Consider the following 17,200-nt stretch of genomic DNA (forward strand, 5'->3'; position numbering starts at 1 on the left):
GTAGAAGTAAGCAGTGGAAAGTTTGAAATGAGTTACCAAGGTTTAGCAACAGAGTAACCTGTTCCACACAGCTAGGCTGCACTACCTGTTCATCTGAAGCTATTCCGAAGCATGGGAGAAAGGACAGGAAAGATGAGAATGCCAGAGAGCGCAGAGGACAGATGAAGGGCGAGAAGAGGGTGCGTGCTGCAGTGGGCGGGAAACTACAGTAATTCTGCAGCTAGGAACGGCAGAGACAGAGAAGAACTTGGGGGAAGCTTCAGTACCAAATGCGGGAGGGTCAGAGTGAGCTCCGCTCCTTTCTGGCCTTGAGAAAAGCTGGGTCAGAGAGCCTGACCATGCAGAGCTGTTACTGTTTCCCACAGACACGTGGACTCTCGCCTTACCTGCACTTCTGTCACCTGACCCGGTGATGTGACTGACGTGAAACAGCGTCGGGATTATTTGGGTTTGCAGCTTCTAAAGGGGTCCAGTCTTTCCTCAGGGAGGAATAGTAAAAGGGTGCAGTCAGCTGGCCTCACAGTGTCTGAAGTTAGGAGGTAGAGAAGGGGCAGGAGGACAGCATTACAACCTCTGGACTCTGGTCTCTAGAGAAGCTCCACCTTTAAAATCCTTCAGAAACAGCGCCACCAGCTGGGCGCCAAGAGTAACACACGAGCTGTGTGGGCGGCTCCCTGTAGCCACATGCGCATGCGGGGTGTATGACTTAGCCTCTAAATTGCCGCCAAAACTCTCCAAAGACTAAAACCACAGAAAGAAGAAAATGGTGAGGTTGGTTCTGAAGAGTTCAGGGAAGCCACGTCCTGACAAAAGTCCATTAGAAGGATGAGCTCTGCTCCTTCTCTGGGGAAGAGAGGAACGTGAGGTTAGTTTCTAACGGTACATTGAGCAATAGGAATTTAGAATTAGGCTCATTACAGAGCAGTTTCTCTAGCTTTAATGAATCAGTTGCTGGTTCCTCACCTTCAAAGAGACTGACTTCTGGAGCCAGACCGGGCCGTTGATGACTCACGTTCCAGTGTGACAACAGCTTCATGGGGGTTTATACCAACAAAGCAAAGCAGTCATAAGTCAACATGCCTTAAAATGCATGATGGAAGCTGGCTCTGTTTTTCTGTTTGCTGCGCAAGTATGAGGCCCTGCATTCAATTACCTAGAACCAATATTAATAAAATCCCCTGTCCCTCAAAAGGGAAAAAATAAAAAATCAGATGGCATTTAGTCCATCCAGGACTGGGAAGATCAAGACAGGCTGATTAGCAAGGTTCACGGCCTAGCCAGCCTAGCCTGCTGCTTGGTGAGTACCAAGCCAGTGAGAGATTCTGTCTCACACACACACACACACACACACACACACACACACACACACACACACACCATCTTAACTGGGTAGAGACATTAGAGGAATGTGTTACAGAGAAGCAGCATTGATATCTAATGAGGTTCTTAGGCTTTGAGTTGGTGGGGGCTAAGGGGTCTGCACATTCTGAAAGGGGTTACCCCTGTTCATCACAAAGATGCTGGGCTAAGTACAGAGACGGAATAACCTGATGGCTGTCGCTCTGGGGCTAGAGGTAGCTCAAAATAATTTGGCTCTGGACCTGCAATAATTCCAATTCTCCATAATCATTGATGCTTTGGTCTGCCTTGTGGAATCTTTAACACAGGTGTGGCTTTATTTCTATAAACTTCAGTTCCTACTTTCTTATGTTGACCAGCGACTTATGTCAGATCCTGAGGTTGGATTTGAATGGCCATTAAGAGTGTTAAAGACTCAAGATAACTTGGTTCTGGACGTGTACGTTTCCATAAGTCTACAATAACAGTTCCGCTTCAGCCACTGGAGTCTTTAACACAAATGTGGGTTTTGGGTTTTGTTTTTTTCCTGAGAATATTAGTCTACAATTCTCCTAGTTGGCCAAGCCCCTCCTTTTCTCCAGTCACAGGTCAGTTATGCTTTTATGTCCTGTGGTCCTGGGATGATTCACTCCTAGAATCTGACAAAGATGAGGATGGGTAGCAGAATGGCGTCTTCAGGAGAGTGGTGGGTAGAGTCATAGAGAAGAAACCATAGATCTGCCAGGCATTATGATCTGAGTTCAATTTATTTATTAATTTTCTCTCTATTACCTTATAAAACACATTCGTGTGACATATAAATGTAATAGGAATGTTATTCCTAAAGTTAAAGAAATCAAAAACAGAATAGGGCCTTAAAAACGTAAAGGAAATTGGCATTTTTTAAAAATATTTATTCTGTGTATGAGTGTTTGTACACCAGCACATCAGAAGAGGGCATCAAATACCAATAAAAATGGCTGTGAGCCACCATGTGATTGATGGGAAATGAACTCAGGACCTCTGGAAGAGCAGTTCTTAACCACTGAGCCATCTCTCCAACGTAGAAATAGACATTTTTAACTATATTTAACTATTTAAAACACACACACACAACACACACACACACACACACACACACACACACTCACACTCACACTCTTTGAGCAACTACACTGTATTCTCCTCTTGTGCCCATAGTCATTTATATTCTGTAAAGTTTTATTTGAAGTTCATAGTATTTTAAATGATTTATTATTTCGTCTTTTCTTCTGGACAGTTTGAATCCAGAGACCTAACCTCATGTGGGTTGGTTGGTTCTAATTTTAAAAAAGGCCGGCCAGAATCTGATTACTGTAGTTCTGTGAAGACTTAGTTACGTGTCTGTGTGTTTGCCTGGGAGAGTGTATGTGTACCACATGTGGTCTGGAGTTCACATGGAAGCCTAAAGGTGGCGTTGGATCCCCTAGAACTGTACCTGGTGGATGCGAGCTGCCATGTGTGTGCTGGAACCCAGAACAGGGTCCCCTGAAAGGAGTCAGTGCTCTTCACTGCTAGGTCACCGCCTCATGTAGTCATTCCGTCAGTCCTGTTTAGTTCTGAGTAATCAAGTGGAAAGTCACATTACAGAAGAAAGCAAGTAACAAAATAGTCTGACTTTTAATTTCCTTTTAACAAAATTGTCTATTTTTGTGTACCAGATGTTAGTGAGAGTTGGAAGAGATCAGACATTAAAATTTCATAGGTTTTTGTAGGTATAGGTGTAGCCTTTTAAGTAGAAAGGGAAAAATGGCCTATCAGCAGGAGTCTTTGTAATGCCCACTTTTCTGATATTGGTAAATAAGAGTATTATTTAATTTTAAGAATACAAATCAGAGTAAATAAATCAGGAGTTCTTGTTTGCAGATAGAGGCAAAGGTGGACTCTGTAGACGGTGTTCAGGTAGTTTAGAATGCCCAAGCAAGCAGACATAACAAAACCATGATTGAGGGAGAACCTGCTGTCTTCATTGGTGACTCACTAAAACCATGATTGGCATTTTGTCACTTAGGAATATTAATGAAAAACTTAATACCTGAATATCAAAAGTAAGAGAATTTTTGTTACAAGGGTTTTGAGTTCAGTTGCAAGGGTTTGAGTGGTCCTTAGTCAGTGAGTTGAAGATAAGTGTCCCCAGCTTTTCCAAAGCCTCTGTGGATGAGCTCTCAGAGGCTGACACAAGCTGGAGGTGAGAAAGGTAAGGTTAAGAGTACCTCATGGGGGGTGACAGGAGGTAGGTAGAGGTCCCATGTGAGTCCTTTCTTTCTAGGCTGGACGAAGTCTTGGATCTGATGACTCTTCCCAATCGATGGAGCCACCTGGTTTTAGCTCTCATTCTGTCAGTTTTTCCTCCCTTGGAAGCTCACTCTGGAAAGATGCTAATCAGTTCTGCGTTTTTAATTACCTGAAAGTTCCTTATAACTGTGTCTACCTCCTTCGTTTTTATTTTTAAGTATTTTTAATTCTTTGAAAAAATGTTGATTCATGTGGTATGTTCAAGTGTAATTTAGAAATATTTATCTTATTTACTGGCTTAAAATATTTTTATATACTATATTTTAAAAGACAAAAAAAACAATAGCAGAACAAAACAAAAATACAAACACCCACGGGCCCCATTTTTGTGTTGACAGCTATTCCTGAGCATGGGCCCGGCTCTAGACGATGGTTGACATACCTGGTGTTACCACAGTGGAGAAAACTGACCTCTTCCAGCAGGTGTCAATCGCAAACAGCTTCTTTGTTAAGAGTAGAACTTTGTGTCCTTTTCTTCTTGGTGCCAGGATGTGTCTGGCTTGAACGTGTGCATGACCTGTGTGTTTTCAAATCTCTGTGAGTTCCTGTTGTGCCTGGAAGATGTGCAGTCCTCCACCCGCTCTGGCTCTATGATCTCCCTGCCTCCTCTTCTGCGGAGATCTCTGCGCCTTGAGAGTCCGGGTTTGATAAAGACACTGACTGCATTTACAGCCGAGTGTTCCAGAATCTCTTCACTGTGCAGTGTCTAGTCTGGGTCTCTGCGTTAATGACCGTCTCCTGGACAAAGATGCTTCTCCGCCCGTAAGGATCAGCAGTGGACTAATCCTCTGTCAGATTTCCTGATGACAGCTCTTCTGATAGGGTGAAGTGGTGCCTCAAAGTAGTTTTAATTTGTGTTTCCCTGATGACCAGGGTTAGTTACTGACCGTTTGTGTTTCTTCTTTTGAAAGCTGTCCATTTCATTAGCCCATGTGTTGGTTGGTAGTTTTGGTTTTTTGGTCTGTAACTTTTGCAGTGCTTTGTAAATTCTCAACATTAGCCCCCTGTTTGAATAGTTGGTAAAGTAGCCTCCATATACAGCAACAGTATACTTACTCTCAGAGAAAGAGATGTGTTTTAAAAAGCACTTACAATCGCTTAGAAGAGTTAAATGTACATGGAGTATACCTAAGCAAGAAAGTGAAAGACCTTTCCAGTGAGGCTGTCAAGACACTGAAAAGGGAATCCAAAAGATTCCAGATGACAGAAAGAGCTCCCACCCACGCTCCTGGCCTGGCACAACTACTGTTGTGACAACCGTTCCATGTTGTATCAACTGAATTTTGACCCTGGGGATTTTCAATTTTATGTACATTGGTGTTTTGACTGCTTGCCTGTCTTGTGAGGGTGGAACTAGAGTCAGAGGCACTTGTGAGCTGCCATGTGGGTGCTGGGAATTGAACCCAGGTCCTCTGGAAGAACAGCCAGTGCTGAGCCATTCACTCTCCAGCCCTGGCATCAGGAATTCTTCATAATCTCTCATGATAGTTTCCTTAGTTGTTGTACCCACCGCATGTTTTTGTTTTTTTTTTCCACATGGAAGAGGTTTATTGAAGATGACAGAGACAAAGGGGGGAAAGAGGGAAAAAGAAGAAAAAGAGAGAGCCCACCGCATGGTTTTAAGTGTCACCTTTTCCACACTCTTTGGGACAAGCTTTAACCTTCTAGTTGGTTTTCATCTGTTTTCCTTTCAAAAAAAAAAAAAATTCTTTGCTTTAGGCTACTTATGACCACTCGACAAATTTTCACACTTAAAAGCATTTCCCTTCCTTTAATAGTTAACCCAAAACAAACTTTCTATCTATAACTCTTACATCCCCTTTTCTCACTGACTGTTCCTTCAGTCTTTTTGTTTTTACATAATTAGAAAATACTTATAATTATATTCTAAGTAAAACCTAAGAAGTTGAATATGAAACACAGGAAATGGGGATATTATGCTTTGAGTATCTGAGAGTTAGAAAGACAGACCGAGCATGCTTCCGGCTAGGAAGTTCAAAAGGAAGGAGAAATAGGGATAGTAATTCAGAGTTACTGCTGAGTTCAAAGGAAGAAGGCATTGGACTGGTCCGTAGAAAGCATGCAAAGTGAAGGTCGTGCATGTAAGGGTCTAGCGGTCACTGGAGAAGAGTAACTTCTGTGGAAAGGAGGCTGAGGGAAGAGACCAGCGCTGTTGGAACTGACATGGGGCTCTGGGGAGCTCACGTTGGACTCTCGCTGTCTCAGTGTTACTGGGATTAGAAAGTGGTATTAGAATTTGGTTTACCATAGCTCCACAGATGTCATCTGAACACTAGCGGACCAGAGACCTGGGTCTCATTATGTTATGTGGATTGGATTAATTAGAAATGGAAACCTTTGCTGCCTTTCGAGATAGCTAATTTTCTGAAGAAATAGTTGTTTCATGAAAACCTATTAAAGATTAACATAGTTAACATCTAAACCAAACTATTTTAAAGCAAAGCATTGTGGTTTGTTTCTTAATTATTTTAAATAAATATTAAACCGATTTTGAAATAAAAGTTTACTAGTATCTACGGTTCTGCTATCTGATGACTCAGCTTGCTTTTCCTTGACAACCATTTAATATTAAGACATGTGCGTTGTTTCTCAGATGTGACTTATATACCTTCCTGCATGAGCGGATCAAGAAGCTTTAAGATGGCTAAGCTAGAGGAGTCCAGAACTGTAGGCATTCCAGTAGCCCACATGGGTATGGAAAATGGTATTTTTATCAACTGTTATTCTACAAGTATATATCTAAGTCTAATCGATTTAAAAAAATCTCTGGTAAAAATGAGTTGTACGTTGAACCGAACTATTACTCTGTCTTTGTATTTTCTAAATTGTAGGGTAAACTGAGAAACCGGATAAATGCTTGTAGTATAATGTAATAAACCGTCCTGGTGTGCTGCATTAAAGACTCGCATTTGCCATCGTCTCCACAGTGTATCTTCACAGCCATGACTTCCTTTTCTCCTGACTAACCATCGTGTTTCTGTCTGCCCATCAGCTTGTTTACATTGGTGAAAACACACACGGTTCTGTTCTAGTCATGGTCACTGGACACACCTCACTTTGAGTCCTAACTGCATGTCTTGTCAAGCTTACTGTCTTGTTCTTTACTGAATATATTTCCAACGCGTGGGTGGCCTTATCAGAGGGGGAGAGCGGAGCCGATCACTTTCAAATGTATCATGAGGGTCAGCGCCATAGTTCCCGCATAAATAGATGGTTGATAACCACACGTATATATAATAAATTACACATTCCTTTTGCTTTACAGAGGCCCCCAGGAGGTGTCCAATCATGGAGGTATAGTAATATTTCCTCGTGCGTTTTCACTACGTGCCTTATGGAGAATACGTTTGTTGAATACTGTTTTCAAACCCGTCCAGCCTGCCGCGGAAAGGAGGGCTCCTGTTCTGAACAAATCAGAGACCGTGGGGATGAAGGACGTGCAGACTTTCAAACCAGGTAAATTGTGGGGTCCTGCAGAGGGAGGTGCATTACACCCTGGGAATGCTGTCTCCTGATTCCCAGACGATTCTACTCCCAGTCTCATTAGAAAGATTTGAAGTGAATAAAACAGCATCTTCTTCGGTTCCTGTCGTTGGTAGGCCCCACACTGTCACCTTTGGAGGCCAGGAGTTACCTTAATGGCTCAGGGGCTTCAACTAAGTCAAACTCAGGGTTTGTGGCTTCGACATAGAAGAGTGTTCAGACTGGCCAAGATGAAACAGAAGAGGTTTTTATTAAGAGTAGAGAGAAAGACACTCAAGAAATGAATAAAAGCACACGGAAGTGTGTGTATGCAGGCGGCATGTGGAGCTGTGGCTCCGGAGCAGAGGAGCTGAGAGAGACGTAGGAAAGAAGGCATGCCCAGCAGTGGGTGTGGGCTTCCCGGGAGGATCGCGTGTGTAAGCATTAGCGCGTGTGTAAGCATTAGCGTATCACCTTGACAGCTCTGAGAGTTGTCTGGAAACCTTGTTTTTCTTTTACATCTTCATCTTGCTTTGATAAATGAGACTATAAAGTGGCTCTAAGCTTTCTTGAGTGAGATTATGATCTGATAAGGTAAAACCAGGGCCACGCAAGGGCATTATATCTTTTAGTGTAAATGGGATTTCTGGTGAGACCTCCGGAAATCTGTAGGTTTACAGATGAGAAGACAGAAGTCTCTAAAGAAGTGGTTCCCAACTTTCCTAATGCTTTATTGAATACAGTTCTTTAATACAACCCTTTAATACAGTTTCTTATGTTAGAGTGACCTCCAACCATAAAATTATTTCATTGCTACTGTTATGAATTATACTATACTTCTCTGACATGCAGGATGTCTGACATGCAGCCCCTGTGAAAGGATCATTCAGTCCCCAAAGGGGTTGTGACCCACAGGTTGGGAACCACAACTCTAAAGCAAGTGGTAACTGCGCTTGCCTCTGTTTCTCAGCTGACTAGCCATGTAACCACATGCTATGACTAGCCATGTAACATCATGCTATGACTAGCCATGTAAGCGCATGCTATGACTAGCCATGTAACATCATGCTATGACTAGCCGTGTAACCGCATGCTATGACTAGCCATGTAACATCATGCTATGACTAGCCATGTAACATCATGACTATGACTAGCCATGTAACATCATGCTATGACTAGCCATGTAACATCATGCTATGACTAGCCGTGTAACATCATGCTATGACTAGCCATGTAACATCATGCTATGACTAGCCATGTAACCGCATGCTATGACTAGCCGTGTAACATCATGCTATGACTAGCCATGTAACCGCATGCTATGACTAGCCATGTAACATCATGCTATGACTAGCCGTGTAACATCATGCTATGACTAGCCATGTAACCGCATGCTATGACTAGCCATGTAACATCATGCTATGACTAGCCATGTAACCGCATGCTATGACTAGCCATGTAACCATCATGCTATGACTAGCCGTGTAACATCATGCTATGACTAGCCGTGTAACATCATGCTATGACTAGCCGTGTAACATCATGCTATGACTAGCCGTGTAACATCATGCTATGACTAGCCGTGTAACATCATGCTATGACTAGCCGTGTAACCGCATGCTATGACTAGCCGTGTAACATCATGCTATGACTAGCCGTGTAACATCATGCTATGACTAGCCGTGTAACATCATGCTATGACTAGCCGTGTAACATCATGCTATGACTAGCCGTGTAACATCATGCTATGACTAGCCGTGTAACATCATGCTATGACTAGCCGTGTAACATCATGCTATGACTAGCCCTGTAACCGCATGCTATGACTAGCCGTGTAACATCATGCTATGACTAGCCGTGTAACCGCATGCTATAACTAGCCATGTAACCACATGCTATGGTAGTGGCTTCTTTCTTTTCTCACGTCCCCATAATTGTCAGTGTCTATCGCTCTTCTACAAAGCCCACCCCCACAGTGACACACTTCCTCCAACAAGGCCACACCTCCTAACAGTACCACCTGCTAAGGGCCAAGCATATTCAAACCACCATAGTGTCAAATGACAGGGGACTTTAGTGGTGAAATGGTTCTTATTTTCCTTTTTGCCTTAGAAAGCTTGTCTGGTCACTGTGCTGAGAAAGGAAAAAAGAAACAAATACTTTTGTTATATTTGCATTCCCTGTCTCCTTTTTATCCACCCTTTGATTTTATGTGGAATAAGACTCATTCTGTTTCTACGTGGGAGAGAGTGGATCACTTTGGATACTGTTTATTCTTGTAAATTTATGATGTTTATCCGTGTCGTAAAAAGGGAGCTCTGAAAATACTCGGTGTGCATCAAATAAGTAGCACTAATAGATGGAAAGGAAATAGATGATTGGACATCTCTGAGTGAATGGGGTAGGGGACATGTGACATAGCACTCCACGGTGAGTGTCGAGTTTGGAGCATAAAGGAGGCTATGGGACTTCTTCAAGAGAATCTTGGTGCAAATTATATTTGTGTCATTTATGTCCTAAGAAGTGAAAACTTTATGCTCAGATTAATGAGATTGTGACCCTGATTTGACCTTGCCTAAGACTCATCAAAGATTTTGTTAAGCTGATAGTAAAAGGGCATTTGTAGCACAGTGAGGGTCAAGAGCTCGGACGCCATGCACAGGATCGGCCAAGCTGTCCTGAGGAGGAAAGGGAGTGGCGAGTGTTGGACATATTTCCCATTAGGGAATTACGTTCTGCACGGCTTGTGTGCCTCGTAGCAGACAGAAAACACAACAAACAAACTTTCAACTCTAGAGTGCTTCTGCATATCTTTATAATACTGCAGATATCATTTTCACATATTCCGTTAGCATTGTAAATGAGTGGATTCCGTTAACATACGAAGATGTGAGGCCACACTACAAAATAAACACAAGTAGTTTCTTTTTGCATATTTGATACTTTTTGTAATGAAAAGAGTTTAATATTTAAGAGCTAAATTTTGTACATTTTTTTGTTAAATGAATTTTTTTTGTTCTAGTCCCGGATAATGTTATATCCTAACTATTTCTAGAAATATTCCCTCAGTCCAGATCTCCACCCCCATTATTTTGCTGCTGACTTCTACTGATTTATTGACTTCCATTCCTCTGGCCCTCACACTCAACACCAACCCCCCGTGGCACTTGTCTGTCATCAGTGCAGTCTTTAATATTAGAGCCACACATCCCACAGTTGCCTGTAACACTCACACGCTGACTTCTGCCCAGCTTTAGATCTTTGACTCTTTCTTCTGTTTCTCTCACCTGTTTCTGACATTACTAAATTGCTGGTGATGTCCTCTTCTTCCCGTCCCACTTGGCACCGCTCTCACACCGCTGCCTTTCTTGAACTGATGATCCTTTTCTGCCCTTTATCTGGCCAACCCAATGGTTTACCTTTAGAAAAGCCATCCTTCACACCACTCATTAAATGCCTTTGATCCCAAGGCCTAGCCCTTAGTAGGAACTCAAGAACTGGGTCTTGAGGAAAATAGAAATCTTTATATGCAGATGGTTTTTAAAAATTGACCTGTCTAGTACAGCAGCAAAAAGAACACACGTGTAAGGGGGAAAATACAGCTCAAGTGGTAAAGATGTGCTGGGAAAATTGCTAAGTTAGCCCCAAGGAAAGCAACTCCTATTAGTCACGAAAAAGACAACTCTGCTCAAGGTTTGAAGTAAAATCCATGGGAACAGTGGCGGAAGCATTTCAGATGCAGTGCAGTGTTCAGTGAGAAAGGGCATAAGAAGCAACTGTCATTTTGGAAGCCAGAGCCACTCTCAGGAGACGGAGTTGTGTGCACTGTGAGTGTATGGTTTTGTTTATGTTATGTGAGTCTCAGGTATTTTTAATGTTTGTCCCTCAGGATGTATTTATGTTGAGTGAATTTGTGCATGAGTCATTGAGATTTTATATGTTAGGAATTTGGCTCCAGATAGTGTCTGAGTGATTTGTTGAAGTTTTAGATAATTAGGAGTCTTTCCCTAAGGTAGTAAATGTCCAGCTTTATAGCTAATGATTAAGCGTAACTTAAACTCTTAGAAGAAAAACAAATTGTCTATTTTTCTAGGTTTATAAGTTTTTGTCTAGTAAAGAAGTTTATTTTAACTCAGTGTGTGCATTTGGTTGCAGAGCCAGAAACAGTATCACGAGAAGAGCAGACAAGGCTCAGACGCAGTGAAGACAGCCAGCAAAAGGTACGAGACAGCCGAGCCGCTGCTTTACTGTGCTCTTGCTTTAGTAAGACAGCGTGTTGGATGAGTGTCATTTGGACCAGCCTTTCTTAGGATCAGTAGATGATAATTTAATATTTGATTTCAAAACAGGTTTTTTTTTTTTTTTTTTCTTTTTTTCGGAGCTGGGGACCGACCCAGGGCCTTGCGCTTGCTAGGCAAGCACTCTACCACTGAGCTAAATCCCCAACCCCAGGTTTTATTTTTAATTCCATGTGTATGTGTATGGGCAAGTGCTTATGTGTGCAGAGGCCAGAAGAGGGTATAGGACCCCTTGGAGCTAGAGTTAGAAGCAATTATGAGCTCAACAGGGTCTGAGAACCAAACTCACTTCTGCAAGAACAGCATGTGTTCTAAACCACTGAACCATCTCGTAGCCTCTAATACTTCATTTTAACAACATTATTATCGAGTTATAAAATTTGAAATAGAGCCAGGGAGATTCGTCCTTGGGTAAGAGTGCTTGCCGTATAAGAATCTATAGACCTGAGTTTGAATCCCCAACATTCATATAGAAAAATCCCAAGATGGACACGTGTGTTGGTAACCGCAGCACTGAGAGGCAGAAGTAGCAGAGTCTGGGAGCTCAGTAACCTCACGACATAACCTTTAAATTATCCTCTGAACCAGCACATAAAATAACCTCCATCACCTGGTAGGGAGTCACAGCTCTGGAGGGAGGCCTCGGTATTGGGGTACTGGGCGATACGGATAATCATCATCAGAAACTGGCAAATATCCTAAGTGGCTTCATCCGCCATCTTTATTGAGTAGGAGACTGTATTAGGACTGGACTTCATATAAATGAGTCATAGTTTATAATTGGAATTAATGTTGCTCTTCTTTCTAATTGGTATTTATTGACCTTGGCACTTAATAAAGTTTGCCTCCTCTCCATTTGGTGATCTTTAGGAAAAGGACTTAATCTACTCTAATGTATGATGAGGTAAGCCTTTGTAACACTAAAAACAAAACACAGCAAAGCCTTCTAATGTGGTTTTAGTTAAGTGTAGCACACACTTGAGGGCAGTGCAAACAAACAATAGATCGTTAAGTCTGTGGTCCCCGTATCGTTGCAGACTGAGGTAAGTAAGTTAGCATCTACTTCTCAGTTACAGGCCAGTGAGTTAGAAACAACTAAAAACATTGGTAAAATTTCAATTGTTTTCTTTGTATATACTCTTTGATTTTTTAAAAATAAAGTTCTCTTAAAATATACAGCCTTATAGGCTTAACTCTTTTTTTTAAAGATTTATTTATTTATGTTTATGGGTATTTTGCCTGCATGTACATTTGCACAGAAGGAGAGAGCATCAGATCCCATTACAGAGGGTTGTGAACCACCATGTGGTTGCTGGGAATTGAACTCAGGACCTCTGGGAGAGCAGTCAGTGCTCTTAACCACTGGGCCATCTCTCCAGCCCCAGAAAGAACTCTTGAGAATAAAATTCTGCACATCATTCTTCTCAATATCAAAACATGGGACTGGAGTGTCAGATCCAAATCCTGGCTAAACTGTCCCATGGTAAAAAAAAAATCAATGAAAACTAAAGGCTTTTAAGGAAAGAAGAATTCCTTTTCCATTGAATAATGACTTTTTTAAAGGTTTAGCTTCTGTGTGGGCATGCCTGGCCTGCATGTACATGTGTTCACTAAGAGTGTACCTAGTGCCGACAGAGGTCAGAGGAGTTCATTGGGTCCCCTGGAGCACGAGGTACCGATGGTTGTCAACCACCCTGTCAGAGAACCAAATCAGCGCTCTTGACCACGGAACCATCTCCTCAGCCCCTCCCACAGAAGTTCTTATTATTTTGAGAATCCAGTTATCCTTCTGTCCCCTCTTCATTAAAGGTTGAAGAAAGGAGAAAGCACAGAAATAACGAAGCAGAGCCATCAGGCAATCTGTACGCCGGTGCGGCTGACTGCGCTGCTGACGGAAACCCACCGAGGGGAAACACGGATGACCTGCAGTTTCCCGTGAAGGGGAGTGAGGGACGTGGCAGGTAAGAGTGGGACGATATTTAATATTGGATAGGGGTTGCTATAAAGCAATTCTAATTTGGGTCACTATTCATTTTTAAATAAGTGTCACACATATATTTAGACATATTCAGCCTTACGTGATTGTCAGAAAAATATTAAAGGACATATTTTTCCAATTATATTAATTAATATTTTGTTTAAAAATATACACAAAACTACGTAATATATCCTTAACATACATTATGTTATCTACCTATAGTGCACGACACAGTATACAAACATCCTTAACATGTGTATGCATGTAAGTGTGTGTAAGTCATGTTTTTCTATCCTAGAAGGATCTGATCCCAGGAATGGAGCAGTTAACTGTCAGGTTAGGGTGTATTTCAGATTATGATACATGCTATTAAACTATTTGCAAAGATATTTACCATTTTCTGTAGTAAGAATTTTGGTTTCTTTAAGATTCAGTTATGTTGTGGGACTATATTTCTGTTTTAACCAGGTGTGTGATGTGGAGCTGCCTCAGGCCGTCCACAGCAGCTGACTGACTTGTCTCCCGCTCTGGCAGGGCCGTGGGTCTGCCAGCTGAAGACAGCTTACATTTGGAATTCTGGGGACTCCTGAGAGGATATTAAAATGAGCCAGAGCCCCAAGAGGCTGGGCAGGCTGCTGAAAGAGTTAGCTTTGCGCCCTAATATATGATCAATTTTGGGGAGAATTTCCTGGGGTGCTGAGAAGAATGCATCTTTAGCATTTGTATGGAGTGTTCTGCAGCTGTCTGTCAGGTCCATTGGATTTATTAAATCATTCAAGTCCATCGATTCTCTGTTTAGCTTTGTGCTGACAGGCTGTGTATGGGAAGAGTGGGTGGGTACTGAAGTCCCTCACAGTAACTGTGCTGTGCTACTTTATGTTTTATGATTTTATGGTTTTAGATCCAGTAGAATGTGCACACACCTCTGGTTGGGGCATATGGTCTTAAAATAGTGGTCCCCTTAGTGAACTGTGCCTTTAGTGAGAATGCAGAGTCCCTCCTTACCTTTGCTAACAAGTTTTATTTTGAAGTCTATCTTGTCAGACATTAGGGTAGCTATGCCTGTTTGTTTCTTGGTTCCATTGGCTTGGAATAAACTTTTCTATCCTTGTTCCTTAAGACGGTGTCTGCCATTGACGGTGTGCTCCATGAAGTCCGTAGAAAGATGGATCCTGTATTGCTGTTCAGTCTGCTCAGTGTGTCTTTTTATTAGGAAATGGAGACTGTTGATATTAAGAGTTACTACCGGAAGGCATTGAGTTAGTCAGTGTTCTTTAAAGGAGCAGAACTGAGAGAATAAATGCATATGTTAAGAGGCTGTGTTAGACTGGCTTACAGGCTGTGGTCCTGCAATGGCTGTCTCCTGAGGAAAAGGTTGGGATTCTGGTAGTTGTTCAGCCTATGAGGCTGGATGTCTATGCAGTCCTGGTCTGGCACTAGAATTCTGGAGGGTTTCGGAAGAGCTCTTGGTCTATTCTGTGTTGGACTCCTGAAAAGTTGGATTTAATTCTGGCCGCAGCAACAGGACAGACTTGCCTGTAAGTGGGGGCGAGCTGGCAAAAATCAGTTTTTCTTCCATCCCTATCACATAGGCTGCCACAAGAAGGTATGTCCGATCCAGACTTAGGGTAGGCCTTCCTGCTTCAGATAATTCACTTAAGAAATTCCTCACAGGAGTACCCGACAGCTCAGGTACCGGGTATTTGCAGATGGTCAAGCTGGCAACCAAGGTTAGCTGTCAGAGGGGTGTCCGAGCTCTCGTCGTATTGGTAATTTGTTCTGCTTCCTTAGGCTTGTTTTGCTGAGCTCCCCTGGCGTTACTGATTTCCTGTGATCTCTTGGGTGTGTTCGTCTTTCCCTTCAGGCAGAAGTGTTCATTCTAGTATCCTCTGTAGAGCTGGCTTCGTGGTCAGACATTTCTCTGATTTCTTTCTATCATGAAAAGGTTTTCTTCATCCTTCAATCTTAACAGCTGTTTTTGCTGGATATAGATGTTCTCTTCCAGAACATGGAACAGATCTTTTCAGTTCCTTCTGGCTTTAGAAGTGTTCTGCCAAATATTCGTCGGACCTGCCTTTTTACGTGACTTGACCCTACTCTCAGCTTTCTTTATCTTGGTTTTTAATGCTCTGACTCTAGCGAGCCACAGGGAGTTTTCTGATCCCGTTTCATCCAGTTCTGTAGGCTACTTATACTTGGATGGACATCTCTTTCTCTAGGCTTGGGAGATTTTCTTACACCTCTACTGTGGTAGTGTCTTTCTTCTGTAGGTGCCCATAATTTGAAGGTTTGTTCTTTTCATGGTGTCCCAAAGTGCATTCATGTTCATACCACCATAATATCTGTATTTTCTTCAGGTCTCTGTGGTCGTCATCCCACCCCCCTTGGGGTATATTCATATCCTCTGAGTCGTTTGAGCACAGTCATAACCATTCTTTTCAATTTACCGTCTAAATGATCTGTGTCACGCTCGGTGGTGTTTATCACTGTGGAGCTAGGAATCTGGGGAGCACACAATTGGGTTTCTTATGTTTATTTCTGTACAGGAACTTACCCACCGAAGGAATTTGTGTCTTTCTTTCCTTTGGCTCAACTCACCTTTCTTCTTCCGGTGTAGCATGTGCAGTGCTTTGGGGAGGGTTCGGTCGTAAGTGTTGAGGCTTGGTTTGTTTTGTGTAATTCACGGCTGCAGGTCCGAGAGCAGCCTGCTGTTTTCAGAAGCAGACTTTGTCCAACCTCACTCCCTTGCTGCTCCTTCTCCTGCCTTCTATGTGACCCCAAGTGTGACTGCTCTACCTTGAGTAAACTGGCCAGTGAGCAGCTGGGGGAGGAGGTCTCAGGGAGCTGGACGTGTAGTTGGTGGCTATGGAGTCGGGAGGGGAGGGGTCCATGTGGGAACGCTTAGAGGGTGGAAGGGAACAGGCTTAGCTTAAGGGGTTGGAAAATCCTGGAGGAGCCAGAGGACCGGCAGCACTTAGTCTCTGAGGAACTGAATCCTGTTGGGCCCAGTGGGGTGATGCCTCCCTGTGGCTCCCGGAGGGGAAGTCAGGCTCTGCTCCTTCCCTCTGTTCTTCTCTGGCGAGCGCTGTCGTGGATCTGTTCACTTGCTGAGCGTGTGTGTGCTCAGTGCAGTCAGAACTGTGCCAAAATCACTTTTCCTTTATTCTTGTCAGTAGTTATTTTTAAAAGATGTCTTTTAAAAGATTTTTTTTTTTTAAAATAGTGGTCCTACCTTGCTTATGAAGGAAGCAGAGAAAGCGGAGAATGAGAAATGGGTATCCAAAGAGTCTGTTATGATGGCCGTGACTGAGAGCGCTGGCTTGCCGACTGGCGGCTCGCTCCAAATGCAGGATGGTTCCCGCCTGAGTGACTCGGACCAAAGTGAATCCAGGTAAAATACTCGTCAGATTTTTATGCTGGGAATGATAATAGAAACGTGGATGATGACTGAAGGAGATGTGTGGTTTAATTGTCTTCTTTAAAATCAGAATGTCTGTGTAGTTTCAGGGATGATCCAGCAGAGAAGTCTCAGCTTAGGTTTGGTTTGTATGTCTAAGTTACTAACACTCGACAGTTTTGAGCCAGGTGTGGTAGCACGGCAACTCTGGAGGCAGAGACAGGCAGATCTGTGACCTAGGCCAGCCTGGTCTACAGAGGGTCCCAGAACAGCCAGGGTTACACAGAGAGACCCTGACTTAAAACAACGAGATTTTCTTCAAAAGCGCAGCAGTACAAAGGTTTTTTATTTAGAAAATCTTTACAAGATTCA

The 17,200-nt window shown here is 42.8% G+C and overlaps 1 protein-coding gene across 1 annotated transcript in view; it reads left to right on the forward strand.

Annotated features, from left to right (window-relative positions):
• Ankrd30a (ankyrin repeat domain 30A) overlaps nt 1-17,200 on the forward strand; it is a 72,137-nt gene that overhangs the window by 21,809 nt on the left and 33,128 nt on the right. The window contains exons 13-18 of the mRNA XM_032905809.1: nt 6,287-6,385; nt 6,959-6,987; nt 7,071-7,149; nt 11,311-11,375; nt 13,263-13,414; nt 16,655-16,822. Coding sequence (XP_032761700.1) covers nt 6,287-6,385; nt 6,959-6,987; nt 7,071-7,149; nt 11,311-11,375; nt 13,263-13,414; nt 16,655-16,822 — 592 coding nt within the window. The remainder of the gene's footprint in view (nt 1-6,286; nt 6,386-6,958; nt 6,988-7,070; nt 7,150-11,310; nt 11,376-13,262; nt 13,415-16,654; nt 16,823-17,200) is intronic.

This window comes from Rattus rattus, chromosome 6, assembly GCF_011064425.1.
Source record: "Rattus rattus isolate New Zealand chromosome 6, Rrattus_CSIRO_v1, whole genome shotgun sequence".
NCBI lineage: Eukaryota > Metazoa > Chordata > Mammalia > Rodentia > Muridae > Rattus > Rattus rattus.